Source organism: Acinonyx jubatus, chromosome E4, assembly GCF_027475565.1.
Source record: "Acinonyx jubatus isolate Ajub_Pintada_27869175 chromosome E4, VMU_Ajub_asm_v1.0, whole genome shotgun sequence".
Classification (NCBI taxonomy): Eukaryota; Metazoa; Chordata; class Mammalia; order Carnivora; family Felidae; genus Acinonyx; species Acinonyx jubatus.
This window is the reverse complement of record NC_069395.1, coordinates 2,002,212-2,013,887: the sequence shown is the minus strand read 5'-3', so window position 1 is coordinate 2,013,887 and position 11,676 is coordinate 2,002,212. Positions and strand designations below refer to the sequence as shown.

Sequence of the window (11,676 nt, the reverse complement as noted above, 5' to 3'; positions counted from 1 at the left end):
GACTTGGGTGGCTGCTGGGTAAACGGGGGCTTTCCTGCTGCAGTCGGAGCCTCTCCTCTGGGGGCACCTGTGTGTCCTGGGCCCGTGGAAATCCCTTCTGGCAAGTTCCATCTGGCAAGTCTGGTCTCCCATCTGGCGTTCAAAGGCCCTTAGTGCTGCCTGGGCCGAAACAACATTGGGATTGCGGGTTGCCCACACCGTGTTCTGTATCGCCTGGCGTGAGTCTCCATCACTAAACTGTTCCGTGAACACAGCTTTGCCTCCTCCTTGACTTTGCTCATGGTCCTTCGTACTGTCAGACTCCTAGACTCCACCAAATCCTGTTCTCCTCTAAAGCAACATTTCTTTGGGTGGTGGGGAGGCTTGGATTCCAGACTACTCCGGCCCTCCATACTCAGCCAGCACTCTTGTTTTCGCTTGCCCTTGTCAGGTCCCGGAGTTGAGACTCAGAAGATACAAGTTACTTGTCTCAAAAATGAGTTTTTTGAGAAAACTTGAGTTCATCCTAGAGTAGCCATTTTGGGGGAAAATGAAATTGGATTCCTACTTCATTGTCTGCAAAATTAATTCGAGGCAGCTGAAAGATTTAAATACAAGCAAGTGAAACTAGAAGAAAACAGATTTTTAAATGTATTTATCACAGTGGGGAAAAATAAGGGCAAAAAAATTTACGTGCTGAGAACAAAGTGTGGGGGGGGTGTGATATTTGTACCAATACAAAGGTGAATTTCTTTACAGAATTTTCAGAATGTGGCGGTCAAGACGATTGGGCCTACAGAAAAATAGGCAAACAACAGCTCCAGAGTGACTGTAGAACAGGAGGTGTTCCACCTAATTCAGCGGGAAATGCAAATAAGCCTGGTAAAGACTCAGCGAGGGTGGGGGAAAACAGGCCCTCTGGTCTCAGGCAGAGGTCAATTCCACCTGGCAGCTCGAATCCTGACTTTATCTTACAGATTTGGGTTCAAATATATATGAAATGCACTACATACAGGGATATTCATTTCAATGTTCGCCGTAGCCAGATGTTGGAAACGCGAGGTTCTGGTCAAACATATCCATGGGACGTCCCCCTGCAGTGTCACTGAAAGACCAGTGGACAAAGGCAGTGCCAGGTGCATTGATACAGAACAGTCCTCCATGTGCAAGTGAAAATGAAAAAGCAAGCTGCAGAGCGGTGTCTGGATGCCAATGTGTGGTATCGCCTGTCTGTACATACATGCAATATGTGTATACATGTGGCAAGTAAGCTCTAGGCCCAGCCTGGCGCTTGAACTCACAACCCCGAGATCAAGAGTCCTGGCATCCCTGCATAGAATGTCTTCGGAAGGACTCAAAGGTAACAGTGGTTGTTTGAGGGAAAGACCCAAGTCACTGGGGAATAAAGGTGATACCTTTTGGTAACTTATGAATTTTGTGTCCTGTGCATTTATTATTAGCCAAAATAATTTTAAGCAGAAACACCAAAGAACAACAAAAAGCGGGTTTGTTCACCCAGACAGGAGCTCCTTTGCAAATACTACGTGCTGTTCTCACATCCTATTTACTGACGTCTCTCTTCTCCACAATAAAACCGTGAGCTCTTCTAGGACAGGAACCGGCGTACCCAGGGGCTCCATAAATATTAATAATTGACTAAAAAGAACTATCTGGGGTCTGCTGTCTTCGCCCTGGAAGTCCTTCAAATCCCTCTGCCTCCCTCACTGGACCCAGTCAATTTATTGGGATCCATTCGGATCTTGAATGCAGACACCCTGGCCACTTGTGGGCAAGAGCGGGGCCAGTCGGTAGGAGAGGCCGCGAGTGTGGCTGTGCACCTGTGCAGGCTGGGACGCCTCGCAGCCCCAGGGGACGAGTTGCTCAAGCCGGAATCTGGGTTGAAGGAGGCGGTCTCTTTAAGAGCTGCTGGCTTGGCCCCGCCCTGCAGAGAGATCAGCTGCATCTGGGAGTCACATGACTGTGGTGTGTCTTCCGCCCTCGGAGGTTGGGGCCGCATGTGCGGCTCCGAGGGGCCCCGCCGGGGCTGGGGGCGCTGTATCCCCAGCCCCATCCTCCTCCTGAGTTTGCTTGCGTCTGCAACCCCGCTTGGCCTGCTGGGGGAGGAGACCCGCCAGGTGAGGGGCTAGAGCAGTAGATGTTTCGGGAAACGCAACCCTGGGAGGGAGCTTGGAATCCGGGGGGTACCCAAGGCGCAGGGGTGGGTGGCCGCTTGGAGACGAGTTCTTCAGCCAGGGCTCCTGGGACAGGACTGTGGAGGAGGGCGGGTGTGAGGGTTCCCTGTCTTCTGATGGAAGCTGGGCCCTGACTCAGCCCTGAGCGACCCAGGTCCGGGCAAGAGTTGGGCTGCTTCTCCCCCTGCCCCTGCCCTGCGCCCTCATCCGTCCACTGGGGGCGGGGCGGTTGTGGCTCTGCCCTCCTCTCCCCCAGCCCTCAACACGCCTCCTGCCTTTCCCCATCACGTCCAAGCTGCTTTGCCCTGTGTCTCTCCCCCGACCCTGTTCCCTTGACCCTCCACTGCTCCGTGTTCTAGGTGTCTCTGGAGGTCATCCCTCCCGGGCTGGACGCCCCCCAGAACCTCCTGCACATCCGGGCGGTGGGAACCAACTCCACGCTGCACTACGTGTGGAGCAGCGTGGGGCCTCCGGCAGTGCTGCTCGTGGCCACCGACACCCCCCACAGCACCCTGAGTGTCAACTGGAGCCTCCTGCTGTCCCCTGAGCCTGACGGGGGCCTGGGGGTGCTCCCCAAGGACAGCATCCAGTTCTCTTCTGCCCTTGTCTTTACCAGGGTGAGGAGGTTGGGGGAGAACCAAGGGGGAGCGTGTGCGGAGCAGAGGGTTCATCCGGATTCGAGGGAGGGACTGAAGACGGGGTACGGGAAGCAGTCAGGTACGGGAGCCTGCGGGTGGGGGCCCGTGGGTGGGGGTGGTTCCGGGGACAGCTGGACTCAGGCAAGCCCTGCCCCACCTCACCCCACCCGCCAGCTCTTTGAATTTGATGGCGCCAACACATCCGAGGGGGCCGAGCCTCCGGGAGAACCGTATCCCCCGTATTCCCTGGCCAAGTTCTCCTGGAACAATATCACGGACTCATTGGATCCTGCCACCCTGAGCGCCACATTTCGAGGCCGCCCCACCGACGACCCCACCGGGGCTTTTGCCAATGGCAGCCTCACCTTCAGGGTAAGGGTGTGGGGAAGCAGAGGAACTCAGAAGGCTGGTTTATGAGGGTGGGGGTGCCCTTCAAAGCCAGGCCTGCCCCCCTGCTTCCCGTCCTCCCCCACCTCCCCCATCCCAGGTGCAGGCCTTCTCTGGGTCCGGCAGACCAGACCAGCCCCCGCGCCTCCTGCATTCGGCCGACACCTGCCAGCTAGAGGTGGCCCTGGTCGGGGCCTCTCCCCGGGGAAACCGCTCCCTGTTTGGGCTGGAGGTAGCCACCCTGGGCCAGGGCCCCGACTGCCCCTTGATGCAGGAGCAACATTCCATCGACGATGAATATGCACCTGCTGTCTTCCAGGTCAGGCCTTCAGCAGAGAGGCGGGTGGGTGGGGGGATGCGGGAGAGAATCATGGAACCGTTTACCTTTTAGCGACATAGTTCGGCTCCTTTAAGTGATGGTCACTGTGCTGACAAATCTCTGCCTTCAGTGGAGAAGACGGAAGGCGGGCCTGGGGGCCTGGGGGTCTGGGGGCAGGAGCTGAGTGCAGGTTTGCAGAGGGTTGGGGCTAGAAAAGGACCCAGTGCCCGTGGCCCAACTCCCCTTCCGACAGAGGAGAGATTAAGGCTCTGTGCCAACAGCCTGTGAGTCCTTGAAGCAGACCCAGGACTCAGGACACCTAGTGACAGTTGGAGGCCGGGAAGGGTGGGGGAACAGAAGGGTTGGGCACAGGCTGGTCCTCCTCAGCCCGTGGCTTGTCTTTCTCCCCAGGTGAACCAGCTGCTGTGGGGCTCCCTCCCATCCGGCTTCGTGCAGTGGCGACCAGTGGCTTTCTCGCAGAGGCAGAGGGGCCGGGAATCAGCCCTGCCCTGCCAAGCTTCCCCTCTTCACCCCTCCTTGGCATACCTCCCCCAGTCACCCATAGTCAGAGCCTTCTTTGAGTCCCACAATAACTTCTGTGCCTTCAATTTGACATTTGGGGCTTCCACAGGCCCTGGCTACTGGGACGCACACTACCTCAGTTGGTGAGGGCCTGGGGCAGGGCGGGGGTGCTGAGCCGGGGCTTTGGGAGGGGACGTGGGGGAGCCTGGCCTCCCAGCATATTCGTCTAATGTGCTCACCTCTGTTTCTCACTTGTGCTTGCCTCAGGTCGACGCTCCTGGGTGTGGGCACCCCTCCATTGGACACCTTGTCCCCACTAGTCCTAGGCATCATGGCGGTGGCCCTGGGTGCCCCGGGGCTCATGCTGCTGGCTGGAGGCGTGTTTCTGCTGCTGGGCCACAGGCAGTGCTCAGAATACCAGCCCATAAACTGAGGCCCGCTCTCTGAAGGGCTGGACGTTGATCCCCGGACTTGCCCTGCTGGTCTGCCAGACGGGGGGTCAGCTGCTCCCTTCTCCCACCTGGCTTTTCTGCAGAACATCAGGGACACCTCCACCTTTCCGGAGAACCCCCAGATGGGGCTGCCTTCCTACTCTGGGGAGGGCCAGGGGCAGGGCGATGGCTGGAGGGAGGGTCTCTTGGTGATGCCTTACTGCCCCTCTGCCCCCATTTCCCTTAAATGGGACTCACAGGCCTAAATGAGAGGCCTTCTGACTGACTGGCTGCCCTGGAGGGCACGAAATAGACTCATTTTCTGCCCTGGACTCCTCTCTCGGTGTGTGGGTGTCGCGGGCTGCTGTGCGGCCGGTCCTGGGAATGGGGGGCGGTGGGAGGGGCATGGGAGGCACTGCTCCAGTGCGGCCCCTTCTCACCAGACATAGCTTCCCTCCCTGCATGGGACCAGGCTGCCGCCAGCCTCACTCCGTCACGTGGGGAGAGTCTGATGCAGCTTGGGTCTGACGAGGAAGGGACGCTTGAGAGCGGGGGGCGACCACAAAGAAGAGCCGGGGAAGTTGTGGCAGCCATTTATTGTCAGACACATGGTCAGACGGGGTCGACGTCGGCCACTGTGCCTTGCAGCTGCTCCCCAGCCAGCACACACGTGGGTGCTGGCACACACATACCCCTGCCCTCTGGGGAGGCAGGCCTCCCCCTCCGCACCTCTTCCCATGGGAGGGGCGTGGCGGCTTCTGGGCAGTTCGGAGGCCGGAGGTTCGAGGGGCCTAAATAGGTTGGAAGACCGGAGGCCGCAGCTCTGGCGGGGGCAGTTTTGATCATCTTGACGGAGGCTAAAGATCCTACAAAGGCCAGTCGTGGAGGGTCCTGAGCCCAGGGCCCCAGGAAGGTTTTCACCAAATGTGGAAGTCCAGTTTGGTGGGATGCCCAGCCTTTATCTTGGGCACGGGCAACACTTCCAGTCTCCCCGAGGCCCTCTGCTTGGACAGTGGCACAGAAACGGTCAGTTTGGCTGTGGCTCAGCCCACTTGGTGCCTCACGGGAGGCTGGAGGCTGGAGGCCGGGGCGGGGGGGGGGGGGTGGGGTGGCCACTGTGGGCATGTGGGCTAGTGGCGGTGCTGGGGGCTGCTCCTGGCCCTGGGCCCTCAGCATCCGTAAGGGGCGTAGCCATCCAGTCGGTTCCCTGCCAGAAACCAAAGTCCCTCCCTCACGATTGCCCCAGGCCCCCAAGGTGGAGGGCAATACCGACGGAGGGCAGAAGACAGGGCAGTAGTGGGGCTCGGCCTGGGGTGGGGCGGTGAGAGGGCGGCACTCAGCCCCAGGGCCGGGGCCTGTGGTCCGAGGCCGAGCGGGCGTGGTCGGGGTAGTCGAGGCGGCTCTCGGCCGCGGTGAGCATGCGCTCGGGCTCCACCACGAACATGTAGTACAGGTTCCACACCAGCATGGACAGCAGGGGCAGGAACGTGAGGCCATAGCCGAAGCCTCGGAAGGAGCGGCCCACGGCGAAGGTCAGCCAGTATATCAGCCTGGGGGGCGGGGTGGGGGGGGCAAGAGGAAGTCAGGCCCCCGGAGAGGAGTGCACGGGCTAGCTGGCATACAGGCTAGGGGAGGGGAGCACAGGCAGGGGGACCCACGCGGGTCGGTGCCTACAACTGACACTTCTCAACCCCTGGCGGTTACGCGCTTACTATGTGCTAGGCGCCGCACTGATTCCTCCAGGGGCCTATTTAGACTCCCCCACGTGTCTGAGAGGCCGAAGCGTCATTCCCCTCCCTCTTTGTCTCCTTTTTAAACTTAAGTGTAAAACTTTGGCGTAGGCACCATACAGCCACATGGTTGGAAATGCCAAGGCTGCGGTGAGCGCGGTAAAATGCCTTCCTGTCCTGACTCGCAGCCGCCCTGTTCTCTCCACCTCCACTCCACCCCCTCCTCGGACGTCCAGTGTCACGGTGGCTTGCACATCAAGGGCTGTGGTACGTGTAGATGAGTGAGCAAAAGATTTATGTTTTCCTTTTCTCAAGTTTGGTAGCATGCCGTGCAGACTGCCCTGCACGCTTTTCCCCATTGACCGTGTCTTGGGCGCAGCTCCATCGGTACAGAAACAGCCTCCTCATTCTTTTACGGCTGTCGTACGCTCCACTGTATTTCTCTCTCCTTTTGAAGAAGAAACTCAGATTCCAAAGGGGTTAAGTAAAACTGGCCCAAGGTCACACATCAGGGAAATCGTAGAACCGTGATTTGAACCCAAGCCCGTTCATCGCCCTCTCTCCTGCCATTTTAGAGGGGCGGGGGGAAGGGAGGGTAAGGAAGCCAGCTTTGAGAGGGCCTGAAGCCCAGAGGCATGGGGCCTTGCCCTCTCGGAAGATCCACTCCAAGTCCACACCCCTCAGCTTCCTCTCAATACGGGAAGGACCCCTTACTACACAAGTGACGTGCCTCGCTCTTTTCCCGGAGCAAGGGAAAGTACCTGCTGCTTCTGTACTGCCCCGGGGGGCAGCAAGGCAGAATGAAGGAAAGGTTCCCCTGGTGAGCCCTTATCGGGCCGACTCTGGCAAGCACGCTACGTGAATTAACTCGCTAATCCCCACAGCTCCATTTCACAGATGGAGAAGTGGAGGCCCGGGCGTTTTGAGTAACCTGCCCTGTGGTAGGGAAGAAAGGGCCCTGGTGACAGACGGAGGGGCCGGTATTCCAGGCCCCACCACTGCTGAGCGGCCTGAGCAGCTCCTCTCCCCTGGTCTGCTGTGCCTTCCCCACGGTGAAGTGGGTGAGGCAGGCTGGACAACCCTGGGGTGCTCTTTAGCCCCCTGACGATTCTTACTGCTCAACCCGACTTCTGTCTGAGATCAGCACTCCCCAAGACGCACACGGGAGGGTGAGTCACACAAGGAGGAGAAACCAGGCTGCACGCTGCTCAGGAGGCCGGTGGGACAGACAACCACTACACTACAATCAGAAGCGGCAGAGGAGACAGATTCCAGCTCAAGAGAAAGAATGTTCTAGCAGCTAAAGAGACCGGAAATCCCGTATCAAAAGTTTAACAACAGGAAATACGTTAGGGGAAAAAATGGGAAGATCTCCGTGTGCCTCCCGAAATTCAGAAGCACTTTCTGGGTCAGCGGCAGTTCATGTGAAAGCAGCCCCAAGGGTTCAGGTGACTTCCAAATGAGAGCAGAGGAGTGGGGCTGCCGTGGGAGCCACTGTGGCCTCCCGTCTGTAGGAACAGGAGGCCAATGCCTGTGACAACGGACAAGCAGGAGACTCCCCTGGCCAGAGGGAAGGTCACAGGAGCCTGAGGGACCCTGGGGGAGCAGGGTGTTGCAGTGGGGGGACTGAGAGCTGTGGTCAAGTGTCTGAATTGTCTTAGGCAACTCCAGAGTCAAAGTCAGGGGCGCACTTTTTAGCACAACATAAATAAAAACTTTCTAGTGATGGGACTTGAAAAATGAAACAGACACTCTTACAAAGAACTGGACACTTGGTCACAGGGAGTGTTCAGCTAGAGGCCAGTGGCCAGCTGACCAGAGGGTCACGGAACAGCGCTCCCAGCAACGAGCAGGAGGTTGATCGAGATGACACCGGAAAGCCCTTCCAGTGTTAGTGTTAGGCTGGTACCTGGGTCTCTGAACTCAACTTCCTTTGGGAAGACACACCTGCTACCAGGTGAGGCAAGGTGCAAGGGGGACAGTGGAGGCACCGATGCGGGACGCACGTGTGGGCTAACGCAGAGTCCAGAAGGCTCCCTGCCCCCATCTCCCCAGGCCAGACGCCTGGGCCCTTCCAGCACCATCATCTCCCCCGGGCCCCACCCGCAACCCCACTCACCGGGAGACGGCAAAGAGACCAGTGAGCAGAGGGAGCAGCTTGAGGGTCTCTTGGGGCAGGTAGGTGGCGAGCACGGCCAGGTTGAAAAAGTACAGGATGAAGAGCTGGACCGACTGGGCCACATAGCGCCGGTGGATCTCCACCTCCCGCCGCGGCTCCCCGAAGGGCCGCAGCGCCGAGAAGCACAAGAGGCTGAGCCCGTACACCAGGAGCCCTGGGGCAGGGGGGAGGGGGGAAGGGCGCACAAGGGGTCAGCGCCCAGCGGCAACGGGAGGCGGGGGAGGGTTCGCGGTGGGGCTCCCACCCCGGCACCGGCTGGGCACACCGGGCGGCGCGGGGGAGGCCCAGGGAAGGGGAACTCCGCCCCCGGCCCCGCTCCCTTCCCCCCTGCCCGGCTCACCCAGTACGATGGGGAAGGTGGCAAAGACCCCGCAGCGCAGCGTGTAGATGAGGCGGGAGCTCATGGTAGGCAGCCGCGGGGCGTCGAAGGGCAGGAAGGCGTAGGCCCCGTACAGCAGGCAGGGGAAGAGAACGAGGGCGGCTCCCACCGAGGCCACGGCCCGCACCCCGTCCCGGCCCCCGCAGCCCCCGCAGGCCCCGCAGGAGCGGCCTGGCGGCCTCACCACGGCCTCGGCCCACTTGCGCTCGGGGGGCTCGGGCTGGGTGGCCCGGGCAGGCGGACGGGTCCGGTGGCGCTCGCCCTCACCCGCCTCGCAGCGCACAACCAGGTCCTCCTGGGGCCGCCGCTCGATGCACTGCAGGTCGATGGGCACAAAGGCCCGGGCCGCCTTCTCGGGCAGCAGGTTGGCATCATCTTCGGACAACTCCTCCAGCTTGGTGGGTGGCTCTGAGCGGAGGGGCTCGGGCTTGATGTCCCGCCATCCGGGGGGGTCTGGGAACGGGGCACTGGGCTGAGGGCCAGTCCCCCAGGGCAGGGTGGCAGCTTCGCTTACCGTGCTGTCGAGACCATCCTCAGTCCCCTCTTCGGCTGTGGGAGACCCAGCAGAAGACCCCGCCCTGGAGGACTCGGCTCCACAGGACTCAGCCCCACCTTCCCCTTCCGGCTGCCGGCCGTTGGGGACCAAGGCCTGGGGCGGGCTCTTCTCCGGGGCCTCAGACCCCTTCACTTCTAGCAGGGCCAGGGTCTCGGGTTCTGTCATCCTGGGGCCTCAGTTCTGGGGTCTACCATGAGGTCCTATCACCCTAGAGGGAGCAGAAGAAAGCTCTGTCAAAAGTTCCTGGCTTCTGGCCCTTGGGACAAGGGGATAGACTTGGAACTCTCTGGGGCAGCTGGTCTCACGGGCTTTAGCCCCTTCTGGGACCTTAGGGAGAACACGGTACCGAGGAAGGTGTTGAAACAGAAGGAGGTGGGAGGGAAGGGAGCGGCTGAAATGGAGACACCCTTTCGACGTCAGATGCCATCCAGCAGGAGAGGGTGAGTCAGGGGGCACAGGCGTTGGCAGCTGTGGCCTCAGCCAGCTCCCACCCCGTGCCTTCTACCAGCCCCCTCCGAAACCCCTGGGGTCACGCCCACCCTAGTGCAGAAACCAGAGGAAGGTGGGGTGTCCAGAACTTTGCCTGGAGCCCCCTTCCCACTAGGGGCCTCCTGTGGCCAGAGGCTGCGCCTTTACCCTCAAACCTCCCCTTCTTGTAGATCCTTGTTTGAAACTCTCCTGGAAACCGATACCAGTGATTTGCTAATAAATCTGTCCCAAGGAGCCCGCAACAGCAGTGCGCCCTGTTCTTTCGTCCGCAGTGTGGGTACCTGGGTGGTTTCCATGCTCTTCGCTAGTCCGTGCCCTCCGTCCTCCCTCTCCAGGGGGCCTGGGGCTGTCCATTCTGGCTTCTAGGTCTAATTATGGCCGTTCCCCATGCCTCCCCTCCTGTTTTTCTCCGTTTCCCCCATCTCACTGCTTCTGGATGGGGCAGAGTCCCCTCCCTCCACCTCCTCAAGGGCCTTCTACCCCTTGCCATGTGAAACCATGACACCCTCTTACTTTCCATCTGCAGAGGCGGAGGGTCCCCAACGTTTGGGAAGGAGCTGCCCAGCTCCCTGCTGGCTCTGCAAGTATCCCTCTCAGTCTCTCTCCCTTTACCTGTGTCTCCAAACCTGTCTGACCAGAGCAGGTGGGGCCCAGATTAAAGGGGCAGGCCCTGCCCTGCTGAATCTGCCGACAGAAAAAGCATTGGAGGACGTCACCCTTTCCGAAAGTGGGGGTGCAGCTGGGCACAAGGGTAAGTGTGTGCTCTAGGCAGGTGGGATGTGTAGGAGCTTGAAGCTCAGGAAAGCAGAGGGCACATCAAAGGGTGCTCGGAGTAGGTAGAAAAGGCGGAACTTCTACACTTGTGCAGTATTTGGTGAGCACCTGTTATTGGCTAGGCACTATTCTAGGCACAGACATAGGAGAGAAGAGTGCAGGCAAGGTCCCTGCCCTCGAGGAGCCTGTTCTATTGCGGTAACAGATAATAAAGAGCCTAATCAATAGGACAGTTTGAGTAGAGAAAACCTCTTTGCCAAGACAACATTTGAGCTGAGACCTGACAGGAAATGAGGAGGGCTCCAAGGAGGAGACAGAGCAAGTAAAAGACCCACTTAGGCTGGTTCAGGAACAGAAGAAAGGCTGGTGGCTGGAACCAGGAGCACCGAGGTGGAAGGGAATTTATGTTCCTATCACCACTTCCCCAGACTTCCCAAGATACCTTGCTTTTTTTTAGCCTAGGTTCAACGCCAAGAAAACAATAGGAATCCAAGGTAATCTTTCCAAGGCAGAAACGTGAGAGAGGGGCTTCTCATTCCTGTGGGACCTCACCCCAAAGTCACTTGAGCTTTGTGAGGGCGAGACAGGGTCTGGATCGCTCTTCGCCCGTGTCTCCAGAACCCAAGGCTGGAAGACAGCAGGCGTTCAATAAATGTCTGCTGGGCTGCTGAGAGACAGCAACTGGAAGGCTGTGGGGTAGGGGAGCTGAGGGCGAGGCGCCTGCACGAGGGTCACGTCTCGGAGGGGCCTCACTCTTACGGTCCTCCTCTCCCCAGGAAACTCTCACATACACTTTTGTTTGTTCTTTTAAGCAACAGGGGAAAGGGAGAACTGGATCACCTGCAACCTGAGAGAGACGCGACTCAAATGGGGGGACAGGTGTAGGGTCGGCAGAGCGGACCAAATGGCCACCGCAGCGCAAAACACAGTCTCGCTCCTGGCCGTGGGCCCATCTGCCGCGACCCTTAGTTGAGCCCCAGCCCCTCGCCGGGTCCACTGTCCGTTCTCTGGCAGGTCTGTCAATAAAGTTTTTCGCAGGGACTTGGAGAGGCCGGAAAGAAGCCGCGTTGCCCAGAGTTAGTTCTGGCAACTTCCCGGGAG

The 11,676-nt window shown here is 59.4% G+C and overlaps 2 protein-coding genes across 5 annotated transcripts; one reads left to right on the top strand and one right to left on the bottom strand.

The window, feature by feature from the left end:
- The first annotated feature begins 1,945 nt into the window (after positions 1 to 1,945).
- Positions 1,946 to 4,800, top strand: GLMP (glycosylated lysosomal membrane protein). Of its 2 annotated transcripts, XM_015079691.3 has the most exons (6): positions 1,947 to 2,114; positions 2,531 to 2,788; positions 2,984 to 3,181; positions 3,297 to 3,515; positions 3,927 to 4,180; positions 4,305 to 4,800. In XM_015079691.3, the coding sequence occupies exons 1-6, from the start codon at positions 1,995 to 1,997 to the stop codon at positions 4,468 to 4,470; spliced, it is 1,215 nt and encodes a 404-aa protein (XP_014935177.2). In that variant the 5' UTR covers positions 1,947 to 1,994; the 3' UTR covers positions 4,471 to 4,800. The 2 variants fall into 2 exon arrangements, with proteins under 2 accessions (XP_026904246.1, XP_014935177.2); XM_027048445.2 differs by lacking the exon at positions 3,927 to 4,180 and having other exon boundaries at positions 1,946 to 2,114.
- A 248-nt stretch (positions 4,801 to 5,048) lies between these two features.
- On the bottom strand, positions 5,049 to 11,556 carry TMEM79 (transmembrane protein 79). 3 transcript variants are annotated; one of them, XM_027048449.2, is made up of 5 exons: positions 10,315 to 10,508; positions 8,718 to 9,520; positions 8,318 to 8,531; positions 7,314 to 7,438; positions 5,896 to 6,018 (listed from the first exon to the last, which is right to left on the bottom strand). In XM_027048449.2, the coding sequence occupies exons 2-4, from the start codon at positions 9,475 to 9,477 to the stop codon at positions 7,339 to 7,341; spliced, it is 1,074 nt and encodes a 357-aa protein (XP_026904250.1). In that variant the 5' UTR covers positions 9,478 to 9,520; positions 10,315 to 10,508; the 3' UTR covers positions 5,896 to 6,018; positions 7,314 to 7,338. The 3 variants fall into 3 exon arrangements, with proteins under 3 accessions (XP_026904248.1, XP_026904247.1, XP_026904250.1); XM_027048447.2 differs by lacking the exons at positions 7,314 to 7,438; positions 10,315 to 10,508 and adding an exon at positions 11,416 to 11,556 and having other exon boundaries at positions 5,049 to 6,018; XM_027048446.2 differs by lacking the exon at positions 7,314 to 7,438 and having other exon boundaries at positions 5,049 to 6,018.
- Between the last annotated feature and the right edge of the window lie 120 nt (positions 11,557 to 11,676).

Bases quoted from the DNA above. Each gene is read 5' to 3' on its own strand.
- GLMP (XM_015079691.3), top strand. From the start codon at position 1,995: ATGTGCGGCTCCGAGGGGCCCCGCCGGGGCTGGGGGCGCTGTATCCCC. The intron at 3,516-3,926 runs GTCAGGCCTTCA...CTTTCTCCCCAG, and splicing joins ATGCACCTGCTGTCTTCCAG to GTGAACCAGCTGCTGTGGGG. The intron at 4,181-4,304 runs GTGAGGGCCTGG...TGCTTGCCTCAG, and splicing joins GACGCACACTACCTCAGTTG to GTCGACGCTCCTGGGTGTGG.
- TMEM79 (XM_027048447.2), bottom strand. From the start codon at position 9,477: ATGACAGAACCCGAGACCCTGGCCCTGCTAGAAGTGAAGGGGTCTGAG. The intron at 8,532-8,717 runs GTGAGCCGGGCA...CCCCTGCCCCAG, and splicing joins CACCTTCCCCATCGTACTGG to GGCTCCTGGTGTACGGGCTC. The intron at 6,019-8,317 runs GTGAGTGGGGTT...CCCGCCCCCCAG, and splicing joins GGTCTCTTTGCCGTCTCCCG to GCTGATATACTGGCTGACCT.